Source organism: Callionymus lyra, chromosome 12, assembly GCF_982586985.1.
Source record: "Callionymus lyra chromosome 12, fCalLyr1.hap1.1, whole genome shotgun sequence".
Classification (NCBI taxonomy): Eukaryota; Metazoa; Chordata; class Actinopteri; order Syngnathiformes; family Callionymidae; genus Callionymus; species Callionymus lyra.
This window is the reverse complement of record NC_141829.1, coordinates 23,225,573-23,239,898: the sequence shown is the minus strand read 5'-3', so window position 1 is coordinate 23,239,898 and position 14,326 is coordinate 23,225,573. Positions and strand designations below refer to the sequence as shown.

The window sequence follows — 14,326 nt, the reverse complement described above, 5'->3', positions numbered from 1 at the left end:
TTACTAGAAAACAATACTTTTTTTTCACCACTGTGACCGTCACACTTTTTCTGTTACAAACTGACCCCGGCCCCTATCAGAGAAGGGAAAAGTTATATGTCCTCGCAGGAAACGTTTGGGGACCCCACTTTAGTAAATCCAAGTCTCATTTACTTTTTCCAACCTGCCTCTGCCTCAATGGTATCAATATTTTCTGTTCTTGACCCACTTTGATTTCTAGCAACAAACCTCGTCTTCCTGTCGTAGACACTGGTTCTACCTTGACCTGCTGTTCTTTCTTGCCTGTGGCACATTGTTTTTATCAACACCCAGATCCCTGACATTGACCAGCCTTCCATGCACAGAACAAACAGAGACCTGAATCCTTTTTCTTTTTTCAGTTCCCATGAGTGATTTGACACATTAAGTAATTTCGCCTCCAGGGGCGATAGGAGAATTCTTCTTTTTTTAACTTTAAGTAAAAACCTGTCAGAATGAAGCAACGGCCTGCTGACAGCCCATAATCAACACAGCCACACAATTCCATTTCTTTTAGTGAATAGATCCAGAACAAATGGAGATGTCTAAATAGAGCCACAGCAGGATTATGTTTGGTGCAGTGAATTAGCATTTGTTGCTATATTCAAATCATGTCTTTGATATTTCTTTTTGCTTTTGTTGTTTCAGAATAAAATGGAATAATTCAGGGAAAAACACAGAATGACTGTCAAGATGGAGCCTGGAGAAAATGGAGGAAAACATGAGTCGTTTACTAGTGAGATAGTAAAATAGCTAATGCTACCTACCATATATCTTTTTATACCGGGAAATGTCCTCTTTTTGAGTTTATAAAATCCTTCAAATTTCCAGGTTTTTAGTTTGCATGTCATGTACTTTATCTTTACATCACAGACTATTGTATTGATATTTTAAATTCAATTAGAAACTCTCACCTGTCCATCTTGAATCCCTTACCATCTACTTGTGTCACCAGCCCTGATAGGAGGAGCATATCAATATTTATATTTTTGCATTAGCCACCATAAGAGACATCCTTTTGTATATTGGGCAAACAAAAAAAAAGGAAGAATGGGTCACCTCTCATTATGTAATAATTATTGGATCTTTATTTGTTTATTGTTATTTCAAATAATGTACTGGCTCAGTATTTCCAATATTTGTTAGATGTTTTAATTTAAAAATTCTAAATATGTATGCAAAACTACGCTTTGCTATATTTGTATAGAAGAGATATAATGTTATGATAAATTTGTTGTTATATACCTACATGACATATTGTTTATAACTTGGTGTTAGTTAGTTTATAGACTAGTTTCCTAAGACTTTTTTTATTATTCAGTAATGCCTTAAACTGAATTAGATGCCCATGAAAACACTCGACCCAACCCTAAAAACTCTCAAAACTCCACCCTAGGGTCATATTTTTAAATATTTTAAACATGGTCCCCCTGCTTTAACGAACGTTAACTATCTACCTATAAAATAGACTATGTGAAGGTTTGAGAACCTACACAGAGAATTTACACGGCTGCAGGTCGCCGACATCGCAATAAACCCGACAGGATAATAGCTACATATAAATTACATTTTTCTCTACTGTAGTTGTTCAATTTCCTTAACTGAGCTAATGGCTACATGCAATAGAACTCAAGCTAAGTTTATACTTTAGGTAGTTTGACTAAGTGAAATTAATCATTATTTTCCACAGTGGGACTTTGACATTAACCATTTTTGATAGTCAGATCTTAATCGAATTATTGTTTTATTCAGCTGTCATCTGACCATTATCAGCACATTTTCTCTGTCGATAACCTTGTGGCTTATTGTTTTTGATCTCCACCTAACCCGTCATCATTTGTAAAGCTCCTCTTCTCAGACTTATAAGTAAGTCGTGCTGCAGGTTGTTCTCAAAATAATCGTTTTTTTATCAACACTATTTACTTCAAGGGGGACAAAAGTTGGACATAAATACAAAGCTCCCTCAGGTGTGGTTCAAACCTGAAACGTTTTTTTGTGAGGTGCAACACCCCCTTAACAACTGTGAAGTCTCATCATCATCATTCATTTCTTCTTTTTTTCTCTCTCATTCCGCGTGTCCTCGTCTAATATGACCGATGATCTCCCATCAGTGATCCAGAATCTGTGATGAGATGCCAGTGAGTATCTCTCTGCTCCTCTGTGCAGTGGCTCTTATCTGCTTGTGTTGCCATCAGTGTTGACAATCGTTCGTCACCCTGATGAACAGGCCGGCGAGGAGACCTGAAGCCGCAGGTCTCGGTGGAGTTCATTAAAGAGCAGAAAAGCAGTCAGTGGCTCTTGAATGTTGCTGTGTAAATTAGTGTACGACGCATCAGGGCGTCCCTGGCGACTCGTATGAGAGCTTTAATGAGAACATATGTCTGACAGTCTGACACGTCTTTAACGTGTTATGCTGCTTCTTACTGAGATTCGGGGTCTCAGAAAGGAGGTTCAGCTCAAAAGTTTCATGTAAAAACTTGGTGCAAAGGCAGCAACTCGTCTTAAGCAATTTGTAAAATTAAATTACACAGCTAAAAAGGGTGTCCCAGAAAATGAGTTGCCCTTAAAAAAACAAATTATTAGATGACGACATTATGTCTTTTTGTTTTAGATGACACTGTGGTACAACAAACTTGGACAATGTGTGGCTTGGGGGCAGCATATGTTCATTTTATTGGCCCTCCCAAAAGGAAATAAACAAATGAAAGTTATTTATTGGTAGCAGTGAGGGTTTGGTAAATGAAGAAATTGAAGAAAAAATCTTGTTGTAACTTGTAACTTATCGACCCATCTCTATTTGGTAGCTTTTCCTTTATATAAAACTTTTTTTTTTTCTCTGCCAACCCCAGATCAGTTATTGGGGGCAGCAGCCAAAGTAAAGAGAGCCAGAAACCTGCTGCTGCTCTGATAAGGGTTAAACAAGATGTTTCCAAGTCAACTGAGAGACATCATTTATTTTTTGTTACCTGGGTTTGCCCGAGGGCCTCCTCCCAGTTTAACACCTGCTTTGTAATTCAAGTAGTTCCACTTTGTGCCTCGAGAGGGTGCTCACATGTCTTACCTAGAATCAGAATCCGAAACTTTTATTGCCAGTGTTGTTAACACACCATTGGAACTATATTACAGACTAAAAGGAGGAAATAAGGTATTAGTAATAGAAAATGTATAAGGAAACGTTCCTTCCATCAAGGTGCTCTCAAGTGACATAGAGTGATAGTAGGAGATAATATCCCTAAATGGGTCCGTCCGTAAATGGGACCACAACCAAGTTGAGAACCTGGAGTACCACTCTGGGTGGGCCTACAGGTATTTTAAAAAGATACCTGAGCCATCTGAATTGGCTTCATTGATGTTACGGGACTGAGCCTGAGAAACCTGGGTGTTGTATTTGATAAAGACTTGTCTCTAGTTCAACACTGCAGAAAACTGACCAGAAACTGTTTCCTTCAACTTAAAAAATCTCTAAACTTGGGAAAATGTTGTCACAACATGATCTGGAGTTTATAATCCATGCGTTTGTGTCTTCTCGTTTAGAATATTGTAACAGTTTGTTTTCCTGTCTTAACAAGAAGGATCTGTCTCTCTTGCAGTTAATACAAAACTCTGCAGCGAGAATTCTGATCCGCTCTAGTAGAAGAACTCACATTTCTCCGATCCTTCAAACTCTTCACTGGCTGTCAGTTTCTTTCAGGACTAAAAAATTCTGGTTCTTACTTTTAGAGCTATTTATGGTCAGGCTCCTCCTTACATCAGTGATCTGATCCAGACTTACACCCCAGCTCGGGCTCTGAGGTCTGTGGATCAGAATCTACTGATGGTTCCTGAACACGCTTCCGGACCAGAGGAGAGAAATCCTTCCAGGCTATTGCTCCTAAGCTTTGGAACAATCTTCTGCTCTCTGTCTCTCATCTTCAGACATTTTTATCCATGCAGGCTTTTGTTGCTTGATTTTTGGAACTTTCTGGAATTTTCTGGGACTCCTGTGTTGTTTTCTGTGTTATCTTGGCCTTTTAAGTATATATTTTATTGAGTATTGTTTTGATTGTTTAAGCATTTTGTGACCTTGGTCTGGAAAAGCGCTCTATAAATATAAATTACTTACTTACTTATTATTTATTTCATTTTGTTGGTTATTCATTTTTATTTATTTTCATGAATGTCTTAATGTCTGTTTAAGTATTTAATTGTTTTAAGTGTTTAATGTCTGTTGTTAAGTCCTTTCAACTGTATTCATGTTTTGCATCGTGGGTCAGAGAGGATCACAATTTCCTTTATGCTGTATGTCTTAATACATGCATATTTGATAATAAAAGTACTTGACTTGACTTGACTTGACTTGACTTACTTACTTACTTACTTACTTACTTACTTACTTACTTACTTACTTACTTACAGTGGTTCTTCTGAGTCTCAACTGGTTGCCTCAACTTATCCAGACCTTGACAAGGGGGATTCCTCTTCGCCATCCAAAGTAGGTGACTATATAGAATAAATTGACCAGGAAATAAAGAGATTATTTTAGCTCAGCTCTTCTTTCCCCCCCAAAGATTAACTAATCTGTCCATTCTGGCATCCCTTGTCAGTGCACCTGGGGTAGGATCTCACTCCAATCTGGTCTTTTTGTACTTAGAACCAGCGATGAGATCCTGGTGTCACTAAACTAATTTGTAGATGAATAAAAAACATCATCCCCTCTTCATCACCTTCAGTAATTATTGAGATTACTGCTAGCATGACGGATCAATTATGAAGCATTAACGGTTGCTGAGATGCTAATTTCCATGATACCCTTGACTTCCACCCTGCTGAGTGCCTTAACATGGAGGTGGAGGGCACAGCAGGAGACCCTCTTTATCACATCTAATGACTTCCATTCGCCAAATGTTGGAAAGTTCCAGGATTCTCGGAGGTGCCAACTCTTCTGAGGGTTCCAATCGATTTCAAATCAGCATGGATTATGGTTGAATGTGTATGATCTGATGATGATTTTGATTATTCTATGGATGATCTATGACGAGTAAAAGCAACACAAACTTAGTAATAAAAAGCTACAACATGTCATCGCAAATTAAAGCATGTTAAATAGTACCCCAACACAGTGGATGCACAGGACTCGTATTTCTATAGAAGATATAAATTCAGCTCAGCGCAGCTAAACTGTATAGCAACAAAATAAAAGTACCTTTGTAAAAATGTCTACCAAAATCTCCAAGAAGGTAATGGCAGTGATTCAATACCTCTTCAACTTTTTACACTTTGCTTTTTTTCAGAATTAGATCATTGAAAATGAAGTAGTGGATAAAAAAAGAGAGTCTGGATCTTATCATTTTAATTTTCATGAATCCTCGTTCACCGTTTGTTCAGGGTTATATATTTTCCATCCGCCTGCTGTTATTTTAAATGAGGTGCACTCATTGAAAAGACACACACCTCCACACACTGTGGGGTTCATGAAATATGAACAGCGTGAGCTATTGCAAATGGAGTTCAAACAGAGCAGGCGGAATAATTTTTGGTTGCGCCAAGTTGAGACGTGAAGGCAATTAAAAAGAGGTGGTTCAGTTGTGTGTGTGAACATGTGTGTGTTTGGGGTGAATGACTGCTTCAGGAAGTAGCAGCTGTAATAACCTGAAGGTCACTGGGAATGGTGTTGGATAGTTTTTATTTAGATGTGACAGTGGAGGAAACAGGAGAACCCAAAGGAGCCACACTGTAGACCCCACGCCGAGGAACTCTTTAAGCTTACTGATGTCGAATTGAAACTGTGTAATGGATGTTTTCAAAAACAACTTTACAATCGTGTATTTTAAGCAATTAGCATTCCCTTCCATTCATCTCTTCAATGGCATTACATAACACTCGAAACATCTCTCCCAGTGTGGCTCCCCGTCTTGATCGCTTACATAACTAATCCATCACGTCATTGTCTGTCGCCTTTTTTCTCAGCTCGATATTTACGCTCATCCTTCGCTCCGAATCAGCTCCTCCAGAGGGCCTCTGACGCTGCCAAGATACAGGATCTCCTGTCCCACACACCCGAGCGTGGGAGACAATCCTCCCTGCCAATAAGAAGGTGGCAGACGAGAAGAAGAGGAAGAGAAAAAAAATTGCATGGCCTGTCTTTCATCTTCACGTCTTGCTTGCTGCGACGTGTTAGGAGTGGGTGATGTGGAAGCCTCGGGCCCCAAAGCGTGAAAAGGAAATAAAACAGGGACTACAAAGTAATGGACAGATGGCATGAGGGATGAGATAGACTCCTTATATAATACACTCAATACGCACCTTATTAATATATTTCTCGCTGCAGTGTCAGTGTTCTGTATCGAGATTTTTATGCTTCTCAGAATCTAAATATGGTGTGGGGGCCAGATATGGGGCTTTGCCTATATTTATCTGACCCTTTTACGAGCAATATTTCAACACACTTCGATGTTAAAAATAAATTACTTATTCCTTTAATTTACTTATTCTTCTTTTTTATTCAAATGTTAATGTATTTATTTAACTTTCACATGTGCCTTCATATTCATGAGTACAATTATAAGTTTAATTATAATGAAATTAAGGAAAATACTTTTATGAAGTTACTTTGTAAGGGTTAGACTAACTGCCAAGAGTCATGACACTATAAATTGTAGATTTAAAAAATAGTACATGCTTTTTGAAAGCCTCAGATCTTTTACATTCAACATAATACGGGTTCAGGTGTCATAAAATATCTACTGAAAATTGCACCAGATTTATCACAGTTAAAAAAAATGGTTGTTTTATAGCTCACCATTTTATAGTTTAAGCTCCAATTCTTCTTCACATTTAATGTTTGTGTGCTTATTTTATTATTATTATTTATATTTATAATAATTTATATTTCAAATGATAACACACAAAAGATAATTATTTTTAAAAAAATCAGTTAATTGAAGTGTTCAGGAATCAAGGAAGTATTGTCAAATAAGAAATAATTTTCCTTCGATATATATAGATTCTTAAAGGTTCTCTAACAGGTATCCTCAACGTTTACTGTACGGCGGACCTGTTAAATGTCAGGATTAAATTCCTGGACCAACGTTCAGATATAAAAAAAGTACAAAAAATACAATTATATGACCTGCAAAAAAAAAAATTAAATTTTTGTATTTGCATCTATGTATATTTGATTGTATGCTGACGATGGTGTTCTGTATGCGTGTGTCTCCTAACTTTTAGATACTTTCTGCCAATGTGTGAGTTTGTGTTTTAGCATAGATTATTGGGAATAAGGACTCTGAAACATCAGTTTTGTCTCTAGAGTTGGTGTTTTAACTGTTTTTTTTTCTAGTCAAGAGTCACACGCTAATGTTATTTCATCAAGTGTGTGTATCAAGTAAATCTCTTTTCTTTTTTCTAAATAAAACACCTTTTAAGCAGTAATAATGAAAAAACAACTTTACACTGGAAAGGAATAGAACTGTAGTTAGAGTTCTCCACCGAAGAGTAGGTCTGTACTTCCGCCGCTAGATGGTGCTGTATCTCTTCGATCCCTCCGCCGCTGAGCTGCACCTCCTCCGCGTGTGACTGAAGGCACCAGGAGAGAATCAGCTTCACTTCAGTCTAATCCCGAATCTCTCTCCTGCACGATCGCCCGCAATGGTGACCGCAGAAACCCTTCTCCGTGGATCTCCCCGCGTCTGATCCTCCTGCGCCTTCCCCGGACTATCCCCCCCCTCCTGTGGTGGATGTGATCTCACCTTCCCGCGGAGGAATCTTGGAGCTGACGCGTCGTTGGAGCCGCTGAACGTGGTGAGTGGGACTCGGTGCCTGTGGAGGGAAGTGATCCAACTTGTTCCAAGAGATTAAGGTTAAGTCTCTCTTCTTCTTCTTCTTGCGTGATCCCGCGCTCGTCTAGAATAATGTTTGCACGAATAGAGTTGCAAGGATAAAAAAAAAAGAAGCAAAAAAAAAAACCCGCAGTCGTTGCAGCTGCGAGGACCCAGAGGTGGTTCCTGGGGATTCTAACCAGTGACCGCGATCATTCCCTGTTGATCTTGGTGATGTGAGTCTCGTCTTATTCTTACTTTCTCACCTTCAACCATCATCAACTTCTCGCCACAGCCACGCCCAGGTGTGTGGAAAGTCTCTCTGGGTTCTGTTCCCCTCACAGGTAAGACAGCTGTGTGCCCCCCACCCCCGTTCAGCTGTGACCAAACATTCCAGCTGTGCAGGGCCACAACTGAGGGGCTCTTGTGTGTTCACAGAGAAACCACTGTTTGGACACTCAGGGAGCCGGCTTTTCCCTGCTCTGTGTCACACTTGTGGGGAATTTCAAGCAAACAAGTTCAAAGACAGGAGGGTCACTCTGTGAGACCAGGGCCCTGTGAGTCCGGTTTGATTCATTGGCTTCTGAAAATGTGGGGGAAAAAAAGACTAGAAGCAACAGTGTGAATGAATGAATTTAAACGTGTTTCATAGTTATTTATTCCAAAAATTACAATCATTGTATTATCAAATTAACCCTTTTGTAACGCTTTACTTAATGCTAAAAAGTACTTTAATTTCTATGAAAATATATAATAAAAATGATTCAGTTTTACATACCACTGCAAAAATGTATATCTTCGAGCTGTTTCTTTAAATGACTTCACTCAAACCAGTGCTGGAGCCGAGGTCTCAAGATGGCGAGTTCTAAGATCATTTAATTTATTAATTGTTTTTGAATAGAAAGTGCTTTACTTAAAGTGATACGCACTTAACAAGTCTTGAAAGTGTCAGTGCCGATGCACAAGATTTACACTTGTTACAGAAAGGCATCATGTAGGGATTTAGTGTTTTTTTAAGTGTGTCATTTTGGATGAAGACGAAGACAACTGAGCTCCAGTCGCTACATTAATATGAACATATATTTTTGTCTATAACACAGATTACTCTGAAAATAATCTCAACCCTTAGTCGACATGAGGGTGAGTAGAAAATGAGTGAAGTTCGAATCAATTAAAAAAAACAACTTTCTAGCTAATGGTCAAGAGTTTTAGCTTAAGTGAGGAGAAATGTACCATCCCATAATATTTTGTATACTTTGTATATGTTAAAAATACATAAAAAAAATCTACATTTCAAATCATTAAAACCTTTTTTTACATTGATTTAATGAATTTGGGTTTCGAAGAATGAACCAGGAGTGGTTGGAGTCTGGAATTCTCCCCCATGGCATTGATGACTGTGTGTGTGTGTATGTGTGTATGTGTGTGTGTGTGTGTGTGTGTGTGTTGCATGACACACTCTGACCTCAGCAGAGGTGTCAGCTGCACAAGCAGCGACAGTGTTTACTCCCTTCCTTTACCTGCTGTGGCAGCAGACACTCCAGCCTTTGACGGGTGGCTTCACGTCGCCCTCGGCTCAAAAGAGTTACTCTTTCACCCGCCTGTGTCTTCGCTCCTGTGCTGTTTCAACAGTGTCCGGTTTCACGCACAGGTCGTGAGCGACACGGATTCACACACTCAGCAGGAGACGAAATACTCCGAGGTGATGTCGGCTCGCCTTTCGTCACCGGCGGATGGGTTTTAATGTCAGCTCCTGTTGGGTCGTCGTAACATCCGTTTACATCTTTAATTAAAACAAACTGTCCTTCATTTATACAAAAACAACAACAAATTAATCTAACCTAACTTATGGTTTTATGTTTAACGAGAGACATTTCTTACAAATTAATTTTCAAGTTCTAAAGTATTTTTGTCAGAACAAAACGATAATCTCTAATTCAACCACACAATTCTGAGGTGTAAAACTTACTCCTGTCGGAATGTTAAATACCCTCGAAGCTATCAATAGCTCCATCAATATAATATATATTTATATGTAACTACTATTGACTGTTTGACAGGAAGTGAGAGTCCTAACAGGAAGTTATCTCCATCTTGATTATTAGATGCTCATGTTAGCATGTAGCAGGTAGCAACATGACTACTGACCCCGATTCATAATACCAGCGTCATGATATATAAAAGGCGGAACCCAAGTGCAGGTGAGCGTCTCTAGCAGACAACCTTTACAATTGGAATAAACTACACATTTAACAAATAATTCCAAATACAATAGGAAAATTAAAAATATATATAACGTTTTTTTTTCATTTTTGATTTGTAAATCTAATATTACATGTGAAATCCCACGAGATCCTGGCGATCACTGAGGATGAGAGGATACAGTTGCGGATTTTAAAGCTGGTGTTTGGACATACTTTTGGTTTCAACACCAATGAAAGCAGTTACGACAAGAGTCAAGCTGTCTGTCAATTGTGCATCAACATAGTCAAGTACTCCTACAACACTAAAAATATAACGTTGTTCCTACAGTATCGCAATATATTGTATCGTTGCCCCTCTTCCGTGAGAAGTTTGATGCAAAGATCCATAGAAGGGAAACAGCCTGAGACAGTGTGAGGCTGAAGGGACATATGAGTGTCAGATTTCTCAATTTATCAGGTTAACTGAAGCTAAAAAACCTTGTGAGAACTTTTGTTGTGTCTCTGCGAGCCTGTGTAGTCATCATCGTAACTATTTAGAATCTTGCAAATCTGCTGTCCTTGGCCTACTTTCCCGCTGCACTCTACTGGATTACATTATCCACTCCTTTTCAAACACCTTATTCAGCTCTCAGCTGCTACTTGGCAGCAGTCGCTCACCTCATCCCTGCGGCCCGAACGACTGGCCTCAGACTCACAGATGAACCACAAGCCGAGGTCTCGGGATGACATCAGGCGGCTGGAATGTGCGTTGAGGAAAGTATTAAGATGGACAGCAGGCCGGGGGCAGGCGGAGGTGAAGAGGGGTGGCGTTCCATCGCTATCCCGGACTTTTATACGTCTACTGCGGTCAAATATGGTGCCTCGCTGCCATGTAAAGAACCGAAAACACGCTGGTGTTTAAAACACTTTTGACTTCACTCAACACTTGAGGAGACGCAGCGACTGCACACATACTTGTTCAACAATGTCAAGACTGTCGAGCAGCTAAACTAACAAGTCACAATTAAGGTGTCAGAGGTTACTTGTTTGAACTTCTTTTACACATCGTCTTACATTTCACCTCCACTCTTCGTTTGACAGAAAAACACTCAAATTCAATCGTACAGTTTGTGTTTCAATCGTTTTAACTAATTAACAGGTTCATTTTAAACAGTCACAGGTTAATGTTACTTAAACAATTTTTTATTTATCAATGGTCAATATATCAGTTATAATCAATAGAACAAAGATTATATGAACGTTTATTTCTCTCTCTGCGCCTTGTGGGAACAAATATCTTACGGACCGTTACCGGTCACCGGACCAGGGGTTGGGAAACACTACTCTAATGCATAGACGGGCAGTTATGTGTTATGTCCAAAAGCCCTTGTACTCTAAGTTATTGCTGAATTACATATTAAAACAGAATGATATACAATAATAATAATAATATTTGACTTACAACCAAAATTTGCTTTAAAAAAAAAAATGAAATATGATCAATAAATACGTAGGACATGGAGGAAAAACTTTATCACATGATCTACAATCAATCAGGAATTATAAATAAAATCCATAATATTGTTCAAAATGCCGTAGTAAAATTCCCTTTATTAGTTTATTCAATTATAATAAAGGGATAGAGAAAAACAAGTAGATAAGGTAAATTAAGTGAATTTTGATCATTTGTTATTTGCCTTTTTTAAATGTATCCTGTACCTAACCTGAGTTTAAGTAAGTACATGTCAGTCCTTGCTGTTTTTATGATTTAGACTTGCATTAAAGTAATCTTAAATCTTAAATTAAATATTTTACATAAAATTACTATTTTTGCTAATTTTTATCACAACTTAACTAGGTTAAAATTGTATAGTTTAATTAAATGTATAGTTTAACTTCATATCATTTCATTCTGTTCTCTTCTTGCCTCTTACTATTTATTGGCCGCCAGTCACAGTATTTAGAGAAAATGTCTAATAAAAGAAGAATAATTGGCCCGGAATGCAGGAATGTCTTCAACCAGCTGATTTAATTATCCTCTCTCCCTTCCCTTCTATCAAATCTCCTCCAAGTCGTCTTATCCTCTGTGTCGTGAGTGTGAAGCCCTGAAGACTGACTGGTGTCGGACGATCCAGTTCCTCACTGTTATCCAGTCATTTGAAACTCTTGGCAACACTTCACGGCCTCCTGATCTCTCTGCAGCTACACTTGGCTCCAGAACCCCCGAGTCATTTCCCCCGATTAACAGCCATTAGAGCATTTTGCGTGTTTGCGATCACTCCAGAGAGAGACGCTTTATTATGACCCCCGGGCCACGACGATTATAACAACATGTTTGGAACAAGTCCCTAAATCTTGTGTGTCTTCTCAGCGAACTCTGCAGAGCCACCATGGTGGAGCCCGACCCCGAGTTGACGGTGTCCGGAGCCGGTCAGCGCCTCGGAGCGCCGGAGACTCTGGGCATCAGCACGCTGGACCACGGCCACAGACCCCCCGCCATGCCTGCCGGGCGCCACATCGCCATCAGGGTCCGCATGTTGGACGAAACGGAGGAGCTCTTCGACATCTCGGTGAGTCGGCGTCTTCTTCTTCTTCAGATGCTCTTCCTGACGCGAATACTAATTTGGGAATATTATCCCTGCCAAGGAATATTCACCGTTTCACCGGCGTGGTAACAAGCTGGTTACAGGTTGCCGTGGAAACAACATGGAAGAGAAAGAATGTCAAGACGGGCTTCTATGTGATCTGTGTTTTTTTTTAGATCAAACATGAAGGAAGGTCTAGTTTTTAAAGTGTAATGTGTGATGAACAAACTTTATTTTAAAGCTTATTTCCCAAATAAATCCCACTTTTAAAAAAAAAATAGATGTATAAAAATCTCATAAAGATCATCCTGATAATCTTCCTTTTCTAAAAGCCTAGTAGCATTTAGTCTCTGGCTGTTGTTGAAGGGCTAAAGTGGAAGTTATTAACTTGCCTTTATTTGACCCATAATAACAGCATACATGTAGAGAGAGGGGCTGAGATGGCTAAACTTAAACCCAAAATAGGCGTCTTTTGGTGGGAGGAGATAACGTATTAAAAACCACCAACCTTCAGACTCTCTTCTAAGTGCTGGAGTTTCAAAAAAGGTGACCCTCTGGTGTGGGTTAAAGACTTAAACACAGGTTTCGAGTAAATGAAAAGACAGTTATTTGTCTCGGAATAGATGGACCTGCTGGACTCGTGCGACCACAGAGGGAGCGAGGCGAGCGGTAACTGAGAGGAAAGGGATCCATCACAGGAGCCGGTTAATAGTTGTAGAGCCGCGGAGCGTCTCTGACGGTTTGTGAATGTGCTGCGTGGGCCGCTTGTACCCTCCTGGCTCGCTCCCAAAGCATATGTCGAAATGTTGTTCTTGATTCTGCCTGAGTAGAAACATCACTGCGTGTGACTGGTAATTCATCTCTTGAGGTCGTGTTGCACCCGTAACAAGTCTCAGCAGGAAGTCTTTTCTATTCTTTCTTAAACCATAAATACATGCTTCTTTCTTCATGTTCTTATCAATACAATCAAGTCACACTTGAGATCTTTTGACGTAGATCGGGTGTAAAACAAACCCTGACATTTAAGATTCCTGCTGATATGGGTTTGTTTCCCCAGCAGCAGATGAGGTGACCTCATGCCGTCTACAGCTAATTTCATTTTTCATTACAGAGAGAGAGAGAGAGACATTTATAATTCCATTAATACATTTTGAATACATGAAAATACATGAATTATTCAGGACTCTGCGGAACTTCTTTATATTCTAAAATAATATTTACTTTGCTTTAAAGTAAATAAAGCAAATTACATTTTAATTTTTTTATTTTAATGGACCGGCCTATAGATGAGTCAATGAACCAAATTGTTTATTAATCAAATATGTATATAACTAGTCCGGAATAACAGGACAAAACATCCTAATAGTTTCCCTTACAGGTCAGACATTCTGAATTTTTTTTTTAACATACAAAGATATATAGGTAAGCAAATGAAGAAGCAGAGCTGTTCCCCCATATTAAAATAAAACAAGAAAAACCTAACATTAAATTAGAGTAATACAACATGCAATGTAACAAGGTGCTACGGATCTGTAGCGACCTGTCAAATAATGTATATGCTAAAAATATGATTTAGGAAATGACAAGCAATAATCAAAAGCAGGGATTAGAGCAGGGGTGGGCAATTAAATGTGTTTGTTCAAGGGCCACATTAAATTCTGTGAATGTTGAAAGGGGCCGTCGAGAAAAAGAAAGATGAGAAAATCCCTAAAAAAAGGACAAGCATCATTAGGCTGTGACATTT

The 14,326-nt window shown here is 39.0% G+C and overlaps 1 protein-coding gene across 1 annotated transcript in view; it reads left to right on the top strand.

The window, feature by feature from the left end:
* The first annotated feature begins 7,572 nt into the window (after positions 1-7,572).
* The window catches only part of LOC148068716 (FERM, ARHGEF and pleckstrin domain-containing protein 1-like), a 48,571-nt gene continuing 41,817 nt past the window's right edge, over positions 7,573-14,326 (top strand). The window contains exons 1-2 of the mRNA XM_087804135.1: positions 7,573-7,797; positions 12,369-12,567. Coding sequence (XP_087660261.1) covers positions 12,388-12,567 — 180 coding nt within the window. The 5' untranslated portion in view covers positions 7,573-7,797; positions 12,369-12,387. The remainder of the gene's footprint in view (positions 7,798-12,368; positions 12,568-14,326) is intronic.